Consider the following 24,421-nt stretch of genomic DNA (forward strand, 5'->3'; position numbering starts at 1 on the left):
TAAACATACAAATGTTTATTTCTCAAATTGACACAAGATCAGCAGTCACACTGCTTACTCAATAGTCTATATAACAAAGCATCATTGTCATTAATCTAAATGAGCAAAATATTTAACGAGGATTAATACTAATATGGTACGTTTGAACATTTACAATCTTTCGATTACAAAATGCAAATATTACAAAACCGGTATTGACCAAATTGGTCACATATGGCAACTCTGTATCAAACAAAAAATGGAAATACGAATTATTAAATAAGTTTATATGGATTAGTCCTTTGGTCGTGTATTTACTTGTCCTCTTCCTCGGGTCTGGTCGGCGCCATGATGGTCAGTCTGCCCTCGGGGTCACGACACACCTTGACCTGGCTGCAGTCCATGCCCTCGGGTACGGTGAACTCCCGCCTGAAGCTGCGCGACACCCTTATCCCGTCCTCCTCCTTGTCGTGGTCAGCGCTTACGGAAATGATGTTGCCCTTGCGTTTGACGTTAATATGGTCGGGCTCGAACACCGACAGGTCTAAACTCTCCTTGAACGGCTGCCCCGCCTCGGCTACTTGCATGTCTTCGTCCCCCTGGGTGATGGCCTTCGGGACGTCCTCAATCTTCAGTTCCATCTCCTGGTCCTCTTCCTTCGGGATGAAGGGCGCCTCTACAACGTAATGGTTGTCGTGGTCCATAAAGCAGTGCACCTTGCCCTGGTCCACCCCCGCGGGGATCTTGAGGGTCCGGGTGGCCTCCCTGACGTCACGGTTATCCTCGTCCCCGCGCTCGTGGCGGGCCTTGATCCTTACCATCCCATCACTCACCGAAACCTTCACCTCGTCGGGGTGGAATCCGTCCAGGCGGAATGATTTGTGCCATTTCTCCGGGGTTTCTCTCTTTCTGTGCTGCAAGGCGTGAGTTGTCACGGGAAAGCCTAGCTCGTCCTGTAGCATGTAAGACAACAGGTCCCTCATTGGAGTTCCCTGGGCCTGGTATCCGGGTCGGTAGAAGGAAATTGGCAGAAAATCCATTGCGTCAAAATGTTTCAACTGATAACTCTCCTTTTTTCACAAATTGCTTTCCACCCCGCGGACTGTCCACGATATTTTATATAAAGCGTCCTCTTGCTAGACTTCTCTCCTCTATTCTGGGCTACGCTGTCGAACCTGCTAGAATTTTCTGGAGAGGTGAAGGCCGAATTGAGGGTAAATTTATATTCGCGGTCTCTGATTGGTTGAATTTATGTCTGTATTGATAAACTACGTGATTCATGAAAAAGAAACAAGAATTCGGGTAAATACTGCGCAAGGGGAAAAAAAGAAGGTCTAGGGCAGATAGATAGGAGACAGCATATATCAGTGGTTACACGTGTGCACGATATCAAATGATATAATAAACATTATACAATCACCTCCCAATGTCTTCGATCAATGATAAATTCATTCGTCAGCTAAAAAAATTATTGTAACACGGAAGTATATTTTTTCTTTCGATTTAGTTTTTTTTTAAAGAAGGGGGAGTGTTTGTAGTCTGGTTTGTAGGGTATGAACTCACATTCATTAAATAAACAGATGAGAGAGAGAGAGAGAGAGAGAGAGAGAGAGAGAGAGAGAGAGAGAGAATCTTTTATAATTCTACATGAACGATTGATATGTCTGTGTTTGCCATCGCTGTTGAATGAACATCCTCTATCATCATCCTATGTTTCCTTCAATTCTGTCAGGATTCAATGTCACTAATAATAGACTATGACGTTGGGTTTATGACGTTGGGTTTGATATCTTTCAGTAAAAGATTAATATTTTTGTTTGATTCGTTTGTTGAAAAAAAAATTATTTCAATTTTATTCAATTTTGCAACTGAAAAGTATTAATATAACAAGCCAAAGAACTTGAAATCGTTTTTGAAAATAGTATTTGATCTTTTATTTTCAAGTACATGTACTGTTTTACTATCTTGTTTAGATATCGACATGATCGATACTGGTATTGGTGATTGTGATCACTTCATTGGTTAATAATTTTATTACTCCCCCACATAGTCTACCATGTGAAAAGAAAATCGTCTCCAATTTTCTTACCCCCCCCCCCCCCCCCAAAAAAAAAAAAAAAATCCGACGTAGCTCTGACTGCAAAGTACACTTGACATCTCGTTACCAATTAATGGAGAATTGATGGAGACCATTATGTGCGGTTCTCTGTATATTTTGTTTTGTCAGCATCCCTAAAGCAGTGAATGGCTTTTAATATTTGACACTAACCACCACCCCCAACCAAGAACTCCATCCCCCGGGGGTTTCATTGGAATCTCCTAATCACATATGAACTGCATTAAGTGTTAAACAGTGTTTATAAAAGATTTTTTTTTCTACAAGCGATGAATTTAAATTCCGAAACAGTTTATCATGCTAGCATATGCTTTCACTGATCGATCAATAGAAAGGGAAATGAGGAAGGATAATTACCGAGATTTAATAAAACATTATCTGTCAACTTGACTTGCCATAAATTCCGTGGATGAGAGATCTCGCAAGATCTCGTCGGACGACGGAGACCCCGCTTGAACCATTAGCTAGATCTTCAGCACAAAAGTAAGATACATGTACATGTTTCATCAAAGTTTTTGATGTTTTAAGCTTACAATTTAATATTATATTTATATTGACTATGTCATTTAATGCTGTTTTTTATGGAAAAAAATATCTTCAATTTGGAACGATGTTTCAACAGTTATTTGAAACTAAAAAATATGATTTGAATATGATTGCTTTTTTTAAACTCAACCCGATAGTAGTAAAAAAGAGTCAACTTCTAATTAAGTGAACTTGCCTCTCTCTTCCAGTTACATGCGTATGTACATGTGCATTTTACTTGCGATCCAAGTTTAAAATCTTTATAAATATTTAATCCATTTTATAGGACATTTAGCGCAATTGTTATGGTGTTACTCTCCCGTTATAAGGGAAATAACTCTAAAGTACACATCAAACATTTTATGTCTAGTACAGTAATCTATTTTGGAACTGAAGACGCCGGATATAACGTAAGTCTTAATTTAATGAGTTACCTTGGCAGTTCCCTGTAAAATTTTACAGTTATAGCGAACTGCTATATAACAAATCATTGTTTATAAAATAGAATTTGCATAACGAATTGGTTGAAATTCAAAATCGTCAGTATTGGATATTAATATATTTTGTCAGTAGTTTTCGAGGATTTTATTTGTTGTTGCTTATGATGATGATGTTAATGATGATGATGATGATGATGATGATGATGATGATGATGATGACGATGATTATTATTGTACCGGTCGCAAAGACAAGAAAGATGATAATGTTGTCGATGATGACGATAGTCATTCATACTCTATATGGTTTAATTTCAAATCATGAGGTTTTGATAACGCTATCAATTTTAACAGACAGTAATGATACTGAGTTCCAGTGCAATTCTTTAACGCAATCTTGTCTATGGCAATAGGTTTTGTTTGATTGTTGCCCCTATGTTGTTTTGGGGGTATTTTTGGCTCTAGGGTGGGGTGATTTTGTTAAAAGAGCCACAACTCTACGTACTTACTAGTGTGTCTGATTGTTACTTTTAAAGTCGTTTTCTCGGTGTTTTCTAGAAGGGGGGGGGGGGGTCAGCTATTGAGAAGTCAATGAACACAACAATTACATGTATGAATTAGAAGACATTACTCTTACTACAGAATCTACAGTACTAACTAGCCCACTCTGTCCGGCGTTTGTCTCTACATGTATGTATAAGCTGTTAGGGTTTTTCTCTGTCTTTGAGGTGTCAGTATTCAGAAAGTTTGGATTAGAGGGCACAACGCTGACTATGGAGTATATAGTTTTAAGAAGTACACACAAGCATATTCCGTCAGACGTACTAAGTCTTTGTCAGTAAGTGTCGGGTGTTCATCACTACACACTACCGGGCCATTGGACTAAGGACAAACAATATCAGACTTTTAAGCCCCGTAAATTCATCGTCAAAGGAGCGACAAGGAGAAATATGTAATCGAATCACCATTTAGGGACAATAAAACTAGCAGCCATGAGGACCATAAATCGCGGGTCCGCGCGTTATTACCGCCCGACAAGTGCCAGTCGAGTGGGGCATATGTGGTCTGAGTCAACAGTGGTTCCGCGGTAGCTGGGCCGACATAGAGAGAGCTTCGAGAGCCCCTACCCCCCCCCCCCCCTTCTCCACCACAGGCCAGCCGATCTATGTCCGATTTAGAAGCCGCTCGAAGTTTGTTGACTCTGGTGTTAAATCGCGAAATGCATGTCTGTATAACTGTCGATTTTATTTAAATGGAGGGTTAATGAGGGAATGTGTGTTTCCCCGCCATCAAAGGAAAGGCATTGTTTGACCAGAAGTTAACGTTGGTTTAACGCAATTATTTCCTGATTTCTGTTGTGATTTCTGATTTGAACGTTTTCTGGGAGCATGTTTGTGAGGTATTGTCCTCGAGTCAACAAGCCAATATCAGAGTCCCCCTGGCTGCTGGCGTTTGAACTGGAATTATAACTTCTAAAAAAGGTAAAACTTTCAGTCCTCTCGAATTTCGTTTTACTAAAAAGAATTTTCATTAGATGGAATTTGTGAGGATGTTCAGTGCGATATCAAGGATTGATCTGGTTTGGAAAAATGAGTCTGCCTGTTAACTTGATCTCTCTCTAGGGGCACAGGGAATTGAGGTAACGGCTCGTAGTCCGCATCATATACAGGATCGGTTCCACGTAGCGTAATTATCGGGTAGATTACGCTATGAAAGACAGACGCAGGTCGTCAGAGAACCCAGGGACCCCCGCAAGGTACCGGAAGTAGACTAATTTGAAGAGAGATGCTGAAGATAACGCGCAAATCTCGCAAGGTTCGAGAGAAAGACGAGAAGCATCCTTCAGCCAATTACCGGCTCGTTCACGCATGTTACGTAATTAACCTCCGCCACAAAGATGTCGGTTTCTCGGACTTTAGTTTCTGACACAGACAAGCCGTCTGTTGTGGATACGTTGGTCGTTCTGGAGTCGTTTTGAGGTCTCGCCTACACAAAATAACTGATTCTGTTTCTGTTCATTCAAATATCGCTGAAACAACAGAGGTATAGGCCTGTCCGCGGACACTGGAGTAAGAGTTAGTTAGGTACATGTATCTGTATTGGACACTACTGTTGTTTGTTGTTTCAGAGTCCTCGCGAAGTCTGGTACCGAACTCCTTCATAGTTTCTCCGGAACTTCTCTGAATCCAAGATGGCGGTCACCGTATCACCCAGAAGACCCTCTAGGTAAGTCTGACTGTGTTATCCCGCATTTATACCATAATTGGGATATCTTTTTACCGCCTTATAAATCTTGGAAGAAAAAGTTAAAAAATGAATTTGATTCATTTTTTTCTTCTTTTATCGTCTTGTAATAATGTAAATGTATGAACTTGTGGTAATATCCATCTGCCTAACCTATAGTTTATAGACTGGGAAATGTAACGTACAGGCATGTAGCATCGTTTCTGAAAGTTGGGGGCAGACTTTTCCCAAAAATAATCTTGACATGCAAGACAAAACTTTCTAAAATCTTCAAAATCCTAATCCGGTGAGGAGGGGGGGGGGGGGGGGAGGGGGGCCTCCATGACTGTGTTATCCCGCATTTATACCATAATTGGGATATCTTTTTACCGCCTTATAAATCTTGGAAGAAAAAGTTAAAAAATGAATTTGATTCATTTTTTTCTTCTTTTATCGTCTTGTAATAATGTAAATGTATGAACTTGTGGTAATATCCATCTGCCTAACCTATAGTTTATAGACTGGGAAATGTAACGTACAGGCATGTAGCATCGTTTCTGAAAGTTGGGGGCAGACTTTTCCCAAAAATAATCTTGACATGCAAGACAAAACTTTCTAAAATCTTCAAAATCCTAATCCGGTGAGGAGGGGGGGGGGGGGGAGGGGGGCCTCCAGTATATCAAATTCACTCCACATTTTCTTATTTTCATTTCTTTTTTTTTTTACATACCTCCAGAAAAGTGGGAGAGGGGCAACTCCGTGACTATTAAATTTTTCTATGTAAATTCAAGAAAACTGGTTGCTGCGAGAAAAAAAAAGGGGGGGGGGGGTGTTGACTAGTTGTGAACGACGTAATTTTTTGACACGTTATAAGCATCTTGTAGATTATTACACCTACACAAATACTGTTCTCACTGATGTTTGCTTTATACTAATACGACGGACAATTGTTAACATTTATCCTCATAATTACACGCGTACCACAATACAATTCCTGGGTGTCCGGGTGGCAAAGTGCACGTGAATCTTGGCGGGTGCAGAAATGCTCGGCTTTATGAAAGCTGGTCCCGCAAAATATGTGAAAATAATGGGGGCCTGGATAAATCTCCAAGGAGGTTCCTTTGATGTAAAAAGTTCATAAAAAGTTTGTGTGAGAAGTGGGGAAATGATGAGCGAAGTAAAAATCTGAATGTGTTGAAATGACTCGGGATCCCAGAATTACATGCATAAATAAAGTGTGTGTGTGGGGGGGGGGGGGGGGGGGTGTGGTTCACAGTTTATACATGTAGTCCATTAGGATAAATCGTAGCATAAAATCAATAATAAGAAAGACAAAAGAAGAAAGAAAGAAAGAAAAAGTTTGTCAGAAAAATACAGACTACAAACAGACAGACAATCACACGGAATTTTTAAAGTACTAGGAATGCATCATCTTATGCATACTTGATGCTTTTTTAAACAACAACCAGTCTTTATCACGACTCTTGGGAAGTTTCATAGGAAACTTGGAGTTGTCATTGCTAAAACATCGTTTCCATGCATGAATCTTACTGAAATATTAGCTCCCTGTATTTTCGGGCTGAATCACCCCGCCAGTGTTTGTTTTGGGGGGTGCGGCTGTCTGCATCACACCCCCGGCAATGAATCGCCCCATCAATCTGCCGCGTCACTCGCTAATTGTTCCTCTCATTTTTTCTGATTTATCACCTGATTTTATTCAACATCAAGGTGTGATAAAATCCGAAATAATGGATCTTATCCGAATTCCCAGGTGTGCATCGATAACACACCGCCATTTGTCGGGAAAAGGGCAGAAATGATGTAATGGGGGAATGTAGGTATCCATTTAAAGATTAAAACACATCACAGAATTTCTGTAATTTTACCGAGGAGAAAAATAACAAAGTGAAGTTCAAAACAAATGTGGACTTAATTATCCCGTAAAATCTGACAGGAATTTGACATTATAGACAAAATTGCGTGTTGTGCTAATTGCACCGACGGGCTCATGTTCTACTTGAGCGAGAATTCGCGAGAGTTTCCTTGAAGTTTTCGTGACAGGCGACAGTTATTCCTGTGGGGAGACTCCGCAAACTCTCGCTGGACGATAAATCGAAGTGTGATTAAAGTTAGGGATTCAGGCTGGTCCACGAACTGAGGCAAAGTAAGAAACCCATTTGAAGAAAAGTGTTTAAAAATTTGTTGCCATGGTAACGGAATGCCATGGACTTCCGTATCGAACTTTTCACCCTTGTTTCCCAAATCACGAAATGGAGTTTGTTAAACCGACGAACGCCTTCCGCGCGGGGTAGGTTAATTTCTTGTTTTCACGTTTTGTCTGTTTCTTTCCTCTGTTTCTCTTCCTTCCTCATTCACTCCCTCTCTGTTCTCCTCTTTCTTCTCATTTTTTCATATTTATTTTTCAACCTTTACAAATTACTAATAGAATCGTTTTTAATGAACAAATGAAAAATTACAGTTATCCATGATGATTATTTTATTTTTTTTGTATAAACGGTCGTACGAATTCAATTTCAAACTAAATGTATTAAAAAAGACTTGCCAAAACAATTATCAGTTTCGTTTTAAAAATAAACAATGAGCAAAAACAAAAAAAAAATCAAAAAAACAAAACAAAACATGACAGAGTTTTCAAAATAGGAAGTGATGTTTCACTGAAAATTAGTTTTTTTTTCTTTCTGCTTTTAATTCTTTTATACTAATTTAGCATATTGATAACACCTGCTAGCAGAAAGATTTCTTGCTACCTCGGCGGAGTTTCCAATAAGAACACTCAGTGAATCGACGGATTTTTCTCTGCTTACACTTTTTTGTATCTCCTTCAAGGAATGGATGTTCAGTAGGGTCGGGGAAAAGTCATATTAGGGATAGTATATCAGCCAAAAAAAGGGTGGGGGTCAGAAGGTCGGGAAAAATTATATTATAGTCAACTATACGGTTGTCATGGGGGGGGGGGGTAAGATGTTCGATGTGGGACACTTAATTTTTTTTTTTTTTGGGGGGGATGTCAATAAGAATTTAAGTGCTGCATTCTGCATTCAGTCAGCTGGAATCGTGTCAGTGCGTGATGTTTAGTTGACGGTTATTTACTGTATATAAATCAGAGGATGGATGACGGATCGCACACAGTCAAAGAGGCCGCCATTGTTCTCACCAACTCGTGTATCATATTTGTTCTACCTGGCATGGACTTGGACAATACTCCGGGAAGTGATTTACGATAATTAATAATTCCCTATTAATGTTTTTGAATGTGTAATGACTTCTTGTCTATTGTCTACCGGGGTGATTTTACGGACAACATCTACAGTTTAGTGAGTGGTTTATTATGGGTATGAGTGGTGCATTATGGGAATCAGTGGTGCATTGAGATTTTGCGTGGTGCTTCGAATACAATAGTTTAGGATAGTGGAAAATTGAAACACAAGATGTTAGATTAGTTGTACCATTATCAAATGATCGCATTTAGAAAGAAAGATAACTCGTGCAGTCATAAATCTCTCTCTCTCTCTTTCTCTTTCTCTCAGTCTCTCTCTCTCTCTTTCTCTCCAGGGTTGTCTCTAAAAATTGAAATAGAAGGAAGAAATGAAAAAGTAGAAGGGGGTCAGGGGGTCTTCCTTATAGCTACATTGCATTTGAAACGCAATAATAGCAGGGTAATTAAGGCATTTAAGGCGGGTAAATTCCCCGCCCTGGGTCTTAGAGACAACCCTGCTCTCTCTCTCCTTCTCTCTCTCTCTCTCTCGCTCTCTCTCTCTCTCTCTCTCTCTCTCTCTCTCTCTCTCTCTCTCTCACCTCAATTATGCATTTATACATGCACTCACATAATTTTATGCATCATTTTTATAATTTCTGCTGAGCAGCTAATAGAATCTAAACAAATTCTGTAAAAACTCTTTTTGAAGCAAATTACATGAATATGCATAATTCCATTTTTTACGTAGAAACAAATGTTTTATTCATATTTCATTCAAATCATGAAAGGACAGTTATCGATCAAGATTATTGTTGATGCAAACTCTGCAATCAAATTAATGGCAGCGGGAACTTAAAGAGTCTCGTCTGCATCCATTAACAAGATATATGCACCTCTCTACCCCTTTCTCAGCAACTCGGAAAAAAGGCCCCCTCTGTCATTGAAGAATTTGCGTGGGATGGTCCTTTCTTTGCTGGTTGCTCATTTACTTGTGGGAAAAAATCAACTACTGTATTTGAATCTATAGAATTTCGATCTCAGCAGATGTAAAGATGTCGTTAATTGTCCTTTGGGTTCATAACTGTTATTGGAAGCAGAGTTTAATGTATTTGTAATGAATTTATTTTTTTCCCTATCAATCTAGACCACGTTTCTGTAATTGATGATATTAAGTTTTCCTACAACAATTATATTCCATCCTCTTCTCTCTCTCTCTCTCTCTCTCTCTCTCTCTCTCTCTCTCTCTCTCTCTCTCTCTCTCTCTCTCTCTCTCTCTCTCTCTCAAATCGATAGTAGGTGCACAATAAGATAATCATATTGCACCAATTTCAAAATTGAATAGCGTGCATTGAGCATTAGATACCTTTACTGTAAGTTGCCACTGCATCAAAATTAATCAATAGTGCAGTCTGATCGATCTTGCTCAGTAACAGAGTCCAAACATCGGAACCGTTACTAGTGACTAATCAAGTCAGTTTGGGATGGTAGAATCTTTGTCGGACCCCCCTCCCAATTGCTTCACCCTCGGGATTGAGGGTGTGTAATAGTGACGAAGTTGAATGACAGGTTCAGAGGTGTGTTCCTAATGTAACACGTATACATGTATAAGAAATAGAACTGAAATGTCCTCGTCATTTGTCAAAATCAATGAAGTCAACAACACGTTAAATAAATTTTATACCGATGAAATTCCTAGGCAGACATTGACGATACGTGATGAAGCTGTCAAAGATCTCTTGACAAATAAGAAACTGGGCCTTCCCGGCTAATTACACATAACATACAAACCCAAAACAGACCAATCAAGTCAATTCGGACATTGAGTTCCTACTTCAAATCAATCCTACATTAGTTGTTTGTTCTCAACGGGGGAATGTCAGCCATTGGTGGCGGTCGTCCGTAATGGAGAGAGAAGTCACGCCGATATAAGGTTAAAATACTTCTGTCACAGATCGGAAAATGGTCCCTTTTAGGATTGCCCCCATCAGCTGTGATAGAAGCTCGGGTTGACCTTTTGACCCCGAGTCATCGATTTTCTGTCTGGGTATGTCATCGACTTGTGGGGGGTCCCGGGGGTTTGAGGTGGATTACCTTAAGACGAGGATAAAAAAGATCATCGATTTCTTGTGGTCAATGAAAATTGGAACAGTGGGTTAAGATTAGAGATATCCTAGAGTCGGCTTTCACGGTCAGGTTTGCCTCAGAAGTTACGATACTTAAGCCCTTGTTATACAGTGTTTACACATCCAATACACAATTTATGCGTACTAGTTTACTTAGCCGACCCTTTTCCTTGTAGCCAATGAAAACTATTTACTTGATTGTAAATTTTTTTTCAGATGATTGTTAAATTTATTTTTCAAAACAGGGTAATTAAAATATTTGATGAAATCAATACCGGTAAGATGGGCAACGTATATTGAAAGCAATCTTGAGATATCTTTAAAAAAAAGTAACCTCGATTTTCTTGTTCGTATTGTTACACAATAAGTATATACATGCAGTGCACTTGTGATATTACTAATATGTGAATTGAGTATACAGTCTTTAAGGCCTGTTTAGCCCTGTGTACCCTAGGGCTATAAGACTTTCAAAAAACGTCAGTGTTCTGTCTTGTAAGCTGTACCGTTTGCATCCCCCCGATGACATGGGCGCGCTTTCTCGTATTTACAATGTACAGATATCCGTTACACGTGTCGACATTGTACAATGTACAGTATTGACCAAAGACATCTGTTACATGTGTCGACCTTGTACAATAAACAGAACTGACCCAAGATATCAGCTACATGTGTCGACATTGTACAATGTACAGTACTGACCCAAGATATCTGTTACATGTGTCGACATTGTACAATGTACAGTACTAACCCAAGATATCCGTTACACGTGTTGACATTGTACAATGTACAGTACTGACCCAAGATATATGTTACACGTGTCGACATTGTACACTGTACAGTACTGACCCAAGATATCTTCTACATGTGTCGACATTGTACAATGTACAGTACTGACCAAAATATCCGTTACACGTGTCGACATTGTACAATGTACAGTATTGACCCAAGATATCCGTTACATGTGTCGACATTGTACACTGTACAGTACTGACCCAAGATATCTGTTACACGTGTTGACATTGTACAATGTACAGTACTGACCCAATATATCTGTTACATGTGTCGACATTGTACAATGTACAGTACTGACCAAAATATCCGTTACATGTGTCGACATTGTACAATGTACAGTACTGACCAAAATATCCGTTACATGTGTCGACATTGTACAATGTACAGTACTGACCAAAATATCCGTTACACGTGTTGACATTGTACAATGTACAGTACTGACCCAAGATATATGTTACATGTGTCGACATTGTACAATGTACAGTACTGACCCAAGATATATGTTACATGTGTCGACATTGTACAAAGTACAGTACTGACCCAAGATATCTGTTACACGTGTTGACATTGTACAATGTACAGTACTGACCCAAGATATATGTTACACGTGTCGACATTGTACACTGTACAGTACCGACCCAAGATATTCGTTACATGTGTCGACATTGTACAATGTACAGTACTAACCCAAGATATCTGTTACATGTGTCGACATTGTACAATGTACAGTACTGACCTAAGATATTCGTTACATGTGTCGACATTGTACAATGTACAGTACTAACCCAAGATATCTGCTACATGTAGCGACATTGTACAATGTACAGTACTGACCCAAGATATCTGTTACATGTGTCGACATTGAACAATGTACAGTACTGACCAAAATATCCGTTACATGTGTCGACATTGCACAATGTACAGTACTGACCCAAGATATCTGTTACATGTGTCGACATTGTACACTGTACAGTACTGACCAAAATATCCGTTACATGTGTCGACATTGTACAATGTACAGTACTGACCCAAGATATCTGTTACATGTGTCGACATTGTACACTGTACAGTACTGACCCAAGATATCTGTTACACGTGTCGACATTGTACACTGTACAGTACTGACCAAAATATCCGTTACATGTGTCGACATTGAACAATGTACAGTACTGACCAAAATATCCGTTACATGTGTCGACATTGTACAATGTACAGTACTGACCCAAGATATCTGTTACATGTGTCGACATTGTACACTGTACAGTACTGACCCAAGATATCTGTTACACGTGTCGACATTGTACAATGTACAGTACTGACCAAAATATCCGTTACATGTGTCGACATTGTACAATGTACAGTACTGACCAAAATATCCGTTACATGTGTCGACATTGTACAATGTACAGTACTAACCCAAGATATCCGTTACACGTGTTTACATTGTACAATGTACAGTACTGACCAAAATATCCGTTACATGTGTCGACATGTACAATGTACAACACTGACCCAATATATCTGTTACACGTGTCGACATTGTACACTGTACAGTACTGACCCAAGATATCTGTTACACGTGTCGACATTGTACACTGTACAGTACTGACCAAAGATATCTGTTACATGTGTCGACATGTACAATGTACAGTACTGACCCAAGATATCTGTTACATGTGTCGACATTGTACACTGTACAGTACTGACCCAAGATATCTGTTACATGTGTCGACATTGTACACTGTACAGTACTGACCCAAGATATATGTTACACGTGTCGACATTGTACACTGTACAGTACTGACCCAAGATATCTGTTACATGTGTCGACATTGTACACTGTACAGTACTGACCCAAGATATATGTTACACGTGTCGACATTGTACACTGTACAGTACTGACCCAAGATATCTGTTACACGTGTCGACATTGTACACTGTACAGTACTGACCCAAGATATCTGTTACACGTGTCGATATTTTACACTGTACAGTACTGACCCAAGATATCTGTTACACGTGTCGACATTGTACACTGTACAGTACTGACCCAAGATATCTGTTACATGTGTCGACATTGTACACTGTACAGTACTGACCATATCAATTACATGTGTCGACATTGTTGTGATATCTGTTAAACGCACTAAAATATCATATGGTATCATAATGTGATATCATATATAAACAAAAATGAAAGACACCAGCAGGAATACGTTGACGATATCTTTGCTGATGGAGTGCTGCATTGATCATTGTTAACTCTATTTGTATCATTATTCAAATCAAAGCGCTCAAGTATTGGATTCTGACATAGGTAGGCGGATTTCAAAATACTAATTTCATTATTGCTCACATAAGATCAAGGTATGAGAGTGCATAGGTTAACTGTAGTTCGATTTTGCCAATGCATGTCCTACTTCATAGAAAGTTAGAATTTGCTATCACTTTTGCATTCAACATCAAACCATGTACAATGCAGGTTAACTGCACTAGTTGCGATATCCATTAATTGAATCAGATAGTGTAAGTTTTTTATTGTACTATGAAAAGATATATCCTTTAATTGTGATATCCTTCGATTTCCCGGCGAGTGTTCTTGTGATGTATTGCTAATCGTCAGAATTTGGTTTAGTCCAATTTGTTTTGATTATTTATCATTAGCAACAAACAGTTGGAAGAAGAAATTATGTTTGAAGTTTGTATTATTTATCAGTTTCTTTCTTTGATCTTTATTTAGCTGAAGAATCTCATTCTTGTTCTTTGTTGTGAATGCTTCCGGTGCTTGACACGGGCATTGGTTTAAGTTTACTTCTTATTTTGTCGTCAAAGCTATTCAAGTCGAAAAGACACTTCCCTTCCGCTTTGTAACTAGAACGGAAGTGACGTCATCTTTTACCATAGCTTTTCGTGAGTTTGGTATCTATCAACTTACTCCCCATAACACTTAGATGTAGTCTGACGGTAACAGCGAAGGATTTGGCAAACCTATGCCTCCTGTCATTTTATCTTTAGCAGTGCAATGAAGATGTAATTCAAACAGTTGAAATTCAATAGCCAATTTTCCTGTTGATAACATTTTGAGTGAGATATCGACATATATCTATTCGATGCAGATCTCATTTTGAATTTTTTTGTGATTAAACATTTTGAGTGAGATATAAACAGTTATCTAAGAAACATGGATATCATCTAATATTTGTGTATCAGTTTTGAATGAGATATCGGTAGATATCTATAGATGCAGATATCAACTATATATTTCTGTTATTTTACACTTTGAGTGAAATTTCGACAGATATCAATCAACAGGTGTACTGCCCATGCGCCTACAGGGTCCAGATGTCTGTTTAAGCTATGATACGCGGGAATTGACGGAATATGACAAGAAGAGAGAAGCTTTAAGTGCATGTCTGTCTGATCTTGACGAACTATAGAAGTCCGGGTACTTTTCCTCCGATTCCAGTCTCCATTCTTTGAGTTGTTGTCTTTTCTCGTCAATCAATAGAGCCGACACATGCAGCTAACGTTGTGTAATCAGCAATCTCCGCTGTGTATTGATTCCAGAGAATACACCATTCAGGGGAGTAAACCCTCCCCATTCAAACACCCTGTCCCGGCAAATCGTTTTGTTTTGATATCATTAATCCTGTTAAGTTCAGTTAAAACCCTCGCGCTGATGGTCTCGTGGCGCAAACACGGCACACAAACTCGCCGATTAGCGCGAGGGACCTGCACCGATGTTCACGGCGACTGTCAACACGTGGTGACGCCGGAATCGTCGAGATATCTGGCAGACATATTGGTTTACAAACCGGCGCCATGACCCACCTTGTTCCGCCTCGTTAACGACCTTGAGATAAAAGAACAAAGGAAAATAATATGCATTGTCTTTGTTAACCGTTGTATATGCACCTAGATTGTGTAGCACTGAGCGACGATTTGAGGAGTACTGTGCAGAAGCCTCATGTTGATTTCTTCTGATCTAAAACGTGATGTCCGGAACCATGACGACACCGGCGGAGAAAGTGAACGAACCGGAAACACAAAAGAGTTCCGATGAAGAGTGACGGTTTCGAGGCAGTGTGTTGATATGAATATCGATAGTGACATCGGAAGTCATGGAGAACCTTTGCTGAGCGGATGATTAATATATAATGAGTTTAAATCATGTGAGAGTAATTCACTGTGTTTTGTTCACACTTAGGTTCAGTTGGACTAAGTTTCTAGGAATTTGAACGTAAGTCTTAAATACATCTACTCGGCATTAAATCATTTTTTAATCAAATAAATACGTTTTTAAATTAAGATTGTCATTTCTAACAGAAATAAAGATACATGGGACTGCTACTTAAAATTTGTATTTCTGTGAAAGAATATTATTTTTATTTTATTTTTTATTTTATTTTTTTTTGCAAAGACCAATTATTGCAAGATAAAAAAAAAAGAATTTTCATTTTCTTGATTAATGGTTCGTGAAATGATTCATTTTTAAATACAGACCCTTTGAATTAAAATGCATGTTTACGCCCGTTGTCTGACGGAATTCAGTGTTTCTATTTATGGACCGTTATATCAGGATTGTACTTTTTCATCATTTTTGAACAACGCCTAAACTTGTGAAATTTGAGACGAAAACTACAGATTGAGTTATAGATACTCTTCATATGTTTTTCACTTTAATAGTTTGTTACATAATTATTCATTGTCTATATTGTCTTGTTTAATCAGTTTAAATATAAATTTCACACTTTTTGTGTGTATTCAAAGAAAAGAGAGATTAAAACTAAAAGCAAAACACACGAAAAGATCGGGAAATGACACTTACTGTGTCATTTAATGGTTTCAAAGTGAAAACAAACCTCTTTCATTTCATACCCAGAGAATAATTCTAACACAGAGACGACATCGGCAGACGTATAATTATACTAGTAGTCCGTTCACTGGGAAATGAACGCACCTACATCTTTTTCTTTGCATCAATAATACTTATTTTTCAACTCCAAAGCTTGTACAAGTTCGCCATTGATTGCTATAATACTAATTGGATTTGGCTGTCATACTCGACTTAAATTGTGAAACAGATAGTAAGTATTAACAGTTCTTTGACTCGCAACATTTTAATTAATTATTTACAGGAAACTAGGTATGTCTTTCCAATTAGATGATTTTATTTCTGTGTCATTAAATCATACGGAGGCATTTATCATCTATATCGTCTATCTCAAAAACCCAAGCACTCAAATATGCTCTGTTTAGATGATTTATTTGAAATGCAAACCCTTGGTCTTTACAGATTAATAATTTTTTTTCATAAAGATTTTGTAAATTGTTTAAAATCTTTTCGGCATGTTTTGTATATCTTGTATTATATTTATTTAGTGCGTATATTTATCGACATAATAACTTAAATGTTAGAACCGATAACGGTCAGGATCCGTGCTCTCACGGACTAAATTAACCTGTACTTTGCCTGTATTCGAGATTTTGAGCGTTGATTGGGGATATTTAATTAATTAACAGCCGTTGACTATCGTCATTATATCTGATATGAATGGGACTGTGGCTATAGGGAAGGAACAATCATGTCTGATATCAATAATAACAAAATGATATATATATATTTCAATACATCAAAAATGTCCGCGCAGAGAACTAAAATATAATGGTGTCTTTTACAATTTGCTGATAGGCCTATTCGTGTTTCAAAACAATTTTGTGAAGGACATAAGGTTAGATAAGGAAGAATTGCAAAGTTGAACTTTAAAATAAACAAAACTAAGACTAAAATATACGACAATAATATTTACAATTCTAAATTTAGTCTTCTTATTAACTTTTTTGGGAGTTAATATTTGACTAGTTAGGAAAGAGATCAAATATGAGAGAGAGAGAGAGAGAGAGAGAGAGAGAGACAGAGAGAGAGACAGAGAGAGAGAGAGAGAGAGAGAGAGAGAGAGAATATGTCGAAAAAAGGAAGGACAGACATTAATATTCAAAACCCGACATTTCGATATTTCATTCCTCTGTGTATCTAATCGATCACGCCACTACGATTTATTTGTCATAGGGCGAATTAAACGGAACAATTTGAGATATGGTGCATCAGATAATGTCTGGCACGTCGACATTATCATCGTGTAGTCATCGCTTGCGTTGATAAGGATGATAATAACTTGGCTACTGGTATGATCAAATCTGATCAGGAAATGAGGGGTTTGTTTTAATCACAGTTACAATTACGTAACGAAATCATGATTTGATAAAGCAGTGTACGGTCAAATACACCATTAAATGCAAATTTCTTTTTCTCTCTCCTTTTCTCTCTCTCTCTCTCTCTTTCTCTCTCTATCTCTCTCTTTCAATCGCTCTATTTCAAAACTGTTGTCAATACCTGGGTGTATAAAAGTTTAGAAGGGATGAAAATATCCCGATCTTATTTCCCTCATAAATATTCGGTTAGCTCGTATTGGTATGTTGTGGGATGAATTCCAAATTCCCTCACATTACGGTAGTCAATCCTTGTTTTAAAACTCATCACGGGGTCTCAATAGAACTCAGTGGTTATCAGCTCAATAATTCTTAATATTTCATAAAGTTAAACACAGGGGTCGCCAGCGGGCTTTGTGTAGTCAGGGTATTTAAACAACAGAGCCGGGGAGAAGTTATTATTAATTAAAGGGAGAATGGCGCAAATCTACATATCAGCGACAAGACCCCCTCTCTCTCTCTCTCTCTCTCTCTCTCTCTCTCTCTCTCTCTCTCTCTCTCTCTCTCTCTCTCTCCATTCCGTCTTCATGAAAATTGAACGATTGTTCTATACTACCAAGTTTCATTGTTGTCCTCTAAATAGTTTACACATTGATATCTTCCCAATATCTCGCCCAAACCCAAGTTACAATTCTGCTGTACACGAATTGGATACATTGATAAATACATGCATCAGTGTCGTAAGGACGTACTTGCAGGACCATTTCCCAAAGATACCGGCTCGAATCTACCTTGCGATACAAACACAGCAATATTTGTTTTTGTTTCAATTCCATTTTATCAAGTTTTTTTTCATTTTAATAACCCTCCACAATGTTTTTCTTGTTATCATTTTTAATAGAGATTGACTGTGTATGATTTGTTTATCTTTGACACATATTGAAAAGGTCACAAGATAAAAAAAAAACCACGTGGATATCAAAGAGGATGAAAACAGGTTAATGATGGCGGATTCGAGGCTGTTCAGAGAAATAGAGTCTTTTGATTCAATCTGATGGAGTTTAATTAATATCCTGTATCTAATTACTGTACCTGTATTTCAACAATACTTGATGATGGCTACAAAACAACTTGATGCACCAAAGGGCTCGTGTTCTGTGATATCGAGCAGAGATCTGTTACCCACACCGCTGATTAAAGCTCACTTAGATTTTTAGAAATTAAAGTCGCGAGATCAATACTAAAGTCACCTAGCCAAATCTCTGATCAATATAGGGATACGTTTTATCAGCAAAGAAAACTTTCATTAAATGGGGTGTGTTGTCATCTGTCAAAAGTTGTCAAAATGGTCACCATGTCTCTTTCTTATTTCAGCTTCACGCCGCTGGTCCAGAAACCACGACCTCATACGTCACTTCCGCTTCATCACCAGTCGTTTGCAGCGACCCCTAGGATCCGTTCGGCGGTGATGACGATGCCGAGATCTCACGTGAGTATCGCGAGATTCTACGATTGGTCAGAGGACCTAGGCGAGTGTGTATCCGTGTCCAAGTTCTACAGAGACCTCGCGGTGGCGTCACAACGACACGACAAGGTCAAGGCCAGAAATAAAGGCGGCGCGAACATTAACCCGGGGCGCATGTTTCTACGTGACAAAGCGGGACTCACCAAAGGGGAGAGGGAGATCATTGAGGGGATTTATCGAAACCGCGGAGATGTTCCGAAAGAAGCTGACAGCGTGAAGTCATACAGTTTCAAGGACGAGTGGGATTTTGTTCGAAGTCACAAAGACGCTTGGATGATAGGAAAACAGTTACAGAAGCAAGGAATAAAATTTGATCCAAGCTTGCACCTGAAAGTTCCGGAGTACTTGTTCTGTCGGTTACATGAAAACAAATCCAACTCGCCGCGTGAGTACTGTAAATTCTGTGAAACTAATCATTTACACGACTCGGATTTTGATAACGTGGAAGAATGTGTTCACCGGAAGTCTAAATATCCGTCTGCGCCACCTACCACCCCAGACGCAGACGGGCGGGAATTTGAGTTTCCTGAAAATGTTCAAATAAAAAAGAAACTGATCACCCGGGCTAAGTTGGAGCAGGAGAAACATGGAATCGAACAGAGGAGTCATGTTGTGAAAAGCGTGGACGAAACGCTGATCAACGGTAGATCACGTGACAGGGCCGACAAAAAGAAAGTCTTTGTGAATGTGTTTTTACCCAAAATTCCATCAGAGGCGACAAAAGACTGTTCTTTGATTGTGGACAGCCGAACCAATAGTTTTGTGACGAACTACAGCAGAAGTGGGGCAACGCCCAGAACATCTAAAACCAAACAGGATTCTGTGAACCCGGTGAATGCAACTACCCCGCCATTAAAGACGCACCACGTGACTCAGAGTCACGCCGAGGGCGAGTGAAACGTCATCAGATTGTTTGTGTTTTAATTTATTGGATACATTTGTATTTATTGTGTTATTTATTACACACACTGTTGTGTTTCATCACTTGCCACCGTGTTTAATTAATGTAACGTTCTGTACGTCTTATGTGAATGTTCCTACATATCGTCTAGATGATGATGATGATGATGATGATGATGATGATGATGATGTGAAAGTGATTATTAAAAATCAAAGATATCTGAATTTTATTTCATTGAAACCGGTTGATATGAACTTATCATTCAATAATGGGATTAGCGTCGATTGTTTTACAATTTTTTTAAAAAGATCATTAGATTTGTTTCATACTAGTCTTAGGAAATGTTCTGAAAATCGATATCTAAATAAAATTGATTAAAAAGGAGTTTGACCATGTTTTAAATGAAATTGACGTTTACAATACATGTATGTATGTTTCTATCGTAACAAACCATACATAGTAAAGAAAAGCTAACGAATGTGAACTTTAGATAAAAGTATGTTTCATAGTCGTAGTTTGTTCTGCATATAATCATCTATGAAACCTTCTAAAATAAGATGCGTGTCCAGTTACTTAAAAATGAGTGATTTTCCAGTTTTGAAACGTTAGTACAAGGAAATCGATTATTTGCAAAAACTTAAAAATATGGGTTTTTTGCACATGTTGACCACTGAGCAATATGGTTTGAGTAAAAGATAACTTTCTCGATAAGTCCTGAGATTGTAATCAAGGGTATTGCAATCTTTAAAATTAGTATAATATTAGCAAGCACCTGGGTTTTTTTTTTCATGAAATTTATGATAATTTTATGTTTTTAAAAAAGGACCTTGACGAACTCCGATGCTAAGCAATGTTCGATAACCCTAAATAATCCGGATTTTTGTATCTCTATTTTATATATACAAATTTACTTCGTCTTGAAGTTTTTTTTAGCAAAAATTTGCATTTTGCATGCAAGAGTTTATGAATCCTGAAAACTATCATGACCTTTACCCCCCAAAAAATGCACGAAAACTGATATTCACGAAAATTAATGAATATACAATTTTATTCTTATGGCAGTTTGTTATTAAATCACAGAAAAAGTACTTAATTAGCAAGAAATCAAAACTAAAGGCTATAGTCAATAAAAACAGTGAGCGTAACTGTTAATCAAAAGTACCTGTACATTTAGATAACAATCACTCAAAGAGACAGTACAGCTTATATCACGTGTGTGTTTAACTTCAGGGTTACCCATTGTATCCTTAGAAAATAAGAAATAACGTTGGCTGTGACAGTTGAAGTACATAAAAACCCCTTTTAGAAACCTAATTAATGTAAATATGAGCTTCCGGAAATTTAAGGGTCGTGCAAACTGGAATAATCTTTCAAATTGTCGTGTTTTTTTTGTACCATGTGGATTTTGATTGACAGCAATCGACACGTGCTGAAAACTACAAGATCTTCACCCGACTACGGTTATTCTGGAATGCGAGGTAAAATGGACTCTTTAAAAGGAACACGTTATCACTTTCTCGATGATTTTTAAAGGATTTGCCCATTCATTTTCAAATGAACAGACATAAATATTTCAAATAACCCCTGAAGGGACCTCACTTACAATGTAAATTTAGCTAGTACCAACACCTGTGATAAACACGCAAATTGCATGCTTACAAAATAATAATTTGGTTTTTTTAAGACTTTGAACAATTACTACCTGTGAGAAGTAGCTAGAAAAGACATATTTTTATCAACAAACTTGTCCAGGAGAATCTTCGCGAGCCCTGCATGTGTTTTGCTTACAGTACATACGCATGCGTAATAGTATAGAAGGCTGAACCCCGTAACACGTTTCGATGTAAATATGAATGGGTTATTCGTAATTATTAATTTTAATGAAATAATAAGATTTATTTCATGGAGAAATTTGTAATTTCCTGAAAGTTTATACATTTATGAATAGTGCAAAAATAACGAAACCAATTGGAAAATCTTTTCAAGTCGGTTTTTTAATAAGATGCGCCATACTGTCTCTTTAATGTATTGGGGGAAAAGGGGGGAAAAGAAATAACAAAACAAACGATTCAGCTTGAATTTGAAATAACGAATTGACAGTTGTTGATCAAAGTGAATTTTGGACACATACACAAACATTAAAAGAAACACAGTAAAGCGCTGTATGTTTTACTGCGTTTCTTTCCCTTGAATGATTCCTTTTGAGATTAATTAATTATAATGTAGAAAATGCACATTTTTTCAAGGTTTTTTGGAAATACATTGGTGTTTTTGTTGTTAGATCTATAAATTATGGATATAAAAATAATATATTATCAGTCACACAAAGACATGGTGTAATTACTCTGCTACCTAAAGGTGACAAAGCTAGACACTATATTAAGAACTGGCGTCCTATAACTTTATTAAATACTGTGTACAAAATTGCATCTGGGTGTATTGCTGCTAGATTAAAAAAATATTTACATAAACTTATAAATCCAGATGAAACTGGATTTATGTCTAATAGATATATTGGAGAAAACACAAGGTTAATATATGACATAATGCAGTATACCGAAGATGAAGAAATTCCCGGTCTTTTATTGCTTATCGAATTTGAAAAGGCTTTTGATACCTTATCTTGGAATTTTATACAACAAACTTTAGATTTTTTTAAACTTTGGTCCCACTATTAGACAGTGGGTTAAGATTTTTTATACAAACATAACATCTGCGGTTAATCAAGGTGGCAATCTATCTGCAATTTTTAATATTCAGAGGGGGTGTAGACAAGGAGATCCATTATCCCCTTATATATTCCTGATTTGTGCAGAAATTTTGGCGATACAAATTAGAAAAAATGAAAAAATTAAAGGTATAACAGTTGGTAATATAGAAAAAAAGATTTTGCAACTTGCAGATGACACCTCGATTATCCTGGATGGAAGTGAAGAAAGTTTATCAGAAACCATTTCTTCATTACATAGATTCTCGGAAATGTCCGGCTTGTGTATAAATTATTCAAAAACTCATACTGTATGGATAGGTTCCAAAAAATATAGTAACGATATACTTATTCCTAATAGCAAGTTGAATTGGGGATCTACTAAATTCACCTTGCTTGGAATAAATGTTGATGTTGATTTGATAAATATGCCTAGTATTAGCTATGATCCAAAACTGGTTAAAATTAAGTCTATCCTTAAACAGTGGGAGAAAAGACATTTAACTCCCATTGGCAAGATTACAGTTATTAAGACATTAGTGCTGCCTTTGTTGAATCATATACTAATGTCTATCCCAAACCCATCTGTCTTTTATTGTAAAGAATTAGAAAAGCTAATCTTTTCATTTTTATGGAATGGCTCAACTCACAGAATAAAGAGGGATGTTCTTGTTCAAAAATATGAAGAAGGTGGTCTTAAGATGATAAATATCAAAGCATTTATATCCTCCATGAAATTATTCTGGGTGAGACAGCTTATTGTTACAAACAGGGGGTTAAGTCAATTCATAATTAATTTTAATCAAAATAAATTTACATCATGTGGTATTGAATACATTGATATACTTTTGAAATCATTAAAAAACAAGTTCTGGATAGATGTGTTTAAGGCATGGGTTGACCTGCATAAATATATTAGAGTCTGGCGCAACTGCAGACTCACCTTTATTTTATAACCCTTTGATCCATATTGGAGGGAAATCTTTTTTTAATAAACAACTATTTGATATTGTTATACTTTCATGTTAAATACTGAAATCTGATTAGTTAAGACGCAGTTCATAATCCTTTCTATTACCCTCAGCGTTAGCAACGCACTTAGCAACGGGTAACATTAAAAATTGTTACATGCGCGAAAATTATGCGCGTACGGTTCGCTGTAAAATTCACGTTATTCCTATATAAAAGCAGTAAAATTTTCTTAAAAATTAAGACATTCAGAATAACAAAATAAATAGTGCCTGTTTGGGAGAATAACAGTTGAAATTGACACCCCTCGAAAACCATTGTCAACCTCCGCTTCGCGTCGGTTGACAATGGTTTTCTCGGGGTGTCAATTTCAACTGTTACCCTCCCAAACAGGCACTATTCATATAATGATATTAGATACATCAATGATATCATTGAGGAAGATAGTACTTTTCTTAGTTTTGATAAGTTTTGTGATATGTATACGAATGTAAAGGTCAACTTTTTAGAATATGCAAGTATAAGCCATGCTGTAAAGACATACATCAGAAAATTGGGTGAAAACCAAACTTTAAGAAAATTAGCAAACCCGCTTATTAGAGAAAACATACATAAAGTTATGAAATGTAAAAATTCAAAGTTTTTTTATGATATTTTAAACAATAATACCTCTGTGACAACAGGTAAAAGAAGGTGG

General features: G+C 37.4%; 2 protein-coding genes across 5 annotated transcripts; one reads left to right on the forward strand and one right to left on the reverse strand.

The window, feature by feature from the left end:
• LOC105331471 (Heat shock protein beta-1) lies at positions 1-1,159 on the reverse strand. The gene has a single exon (XM_011433685.3). The coding sequence runs from the start codon at positions 1,017-1,019 to the stop codon at positions 294-296; it is 726 nt and encodes a 241-aa protein (XP_011431987.3). The 5' UTR covers positions 1,020-1,159; the 3' UTR covers positions 1-293.
• Positions 1,160-5,160: 4,001 nt separating this feature from the next.
• Positions 5,161-20,432, forward strand: LOC105331452 (uncharacterized). 4 transcript variants are annotated; one of them, XM_066071174.1, is made up of 2 exons: positions 5,161-5,283; positions 18,997-20,432. In XM_066071174.1, exons 1-2 carry the CDS (start codon positions 5,249-5,251, stop codon positions 20,042-20,044), a joined length of 1,083 nt encoding a protein of 360 aa, XP_065927246.1. In that variant the 5' UTR covers positions 5,161-5,248; the 3' UTR covers positions 20,045-20,432. The 4 variants fall into 4 exon arrangements, with proteins under 4 accessions (XP_065927246.1, XP_011431964.3, XP_011431967.3 ...); XM_011433662.4 differs by lacking the exon at positions 5,161-5,283 and adding an exon at positions 7,446-7,588; XM_011433665.4 differs by lacking the exon at positions 5,161-5,283 and adding an exon at positions 14,731-15,652.
• The last annotated feature ends 3,989 nt before the right edge of the window (positions 20,433-24,421 follow it).

This window comes from Magallana gigas, chromosome 9 (genome assembly GCF_963853765.1).
Source record: "Magallana gigas chromosome 9, xbMagGiga1.1, whole genome shotgun sequence".
Classification (NCBI taxonomy): Eukaryota; Metazoa; Mollusca; class Bivalvia; order Ostreida; family Ostreidae; genus Magallana; species Magallana gigas.

Bases quoted from the DNA above. Each gene is read 5' to 3' on its own strand.
- LOC105331452 (XM_011433662.4), top strand. From the start codon at position 7,488: ATGGTAACGGAATGCCATGGACTTCCGTATCGAACTTTTCACCCTTGT. The intron at 7,589-18,996 runs GTAGGTTAATTT...TTCTTATTTCAG, and splicing joins ACGAACGCCTTCCGCGCGGG to CTTCACGCCGCTGGTCCAGA.
- LOC105331471 (XM_011433685.3), bottom strand. From the start codon at position 1,019: ATGGATTTTCTGCCAATTTCCTTCTACCGACCCGGATACCAGGCCCAG.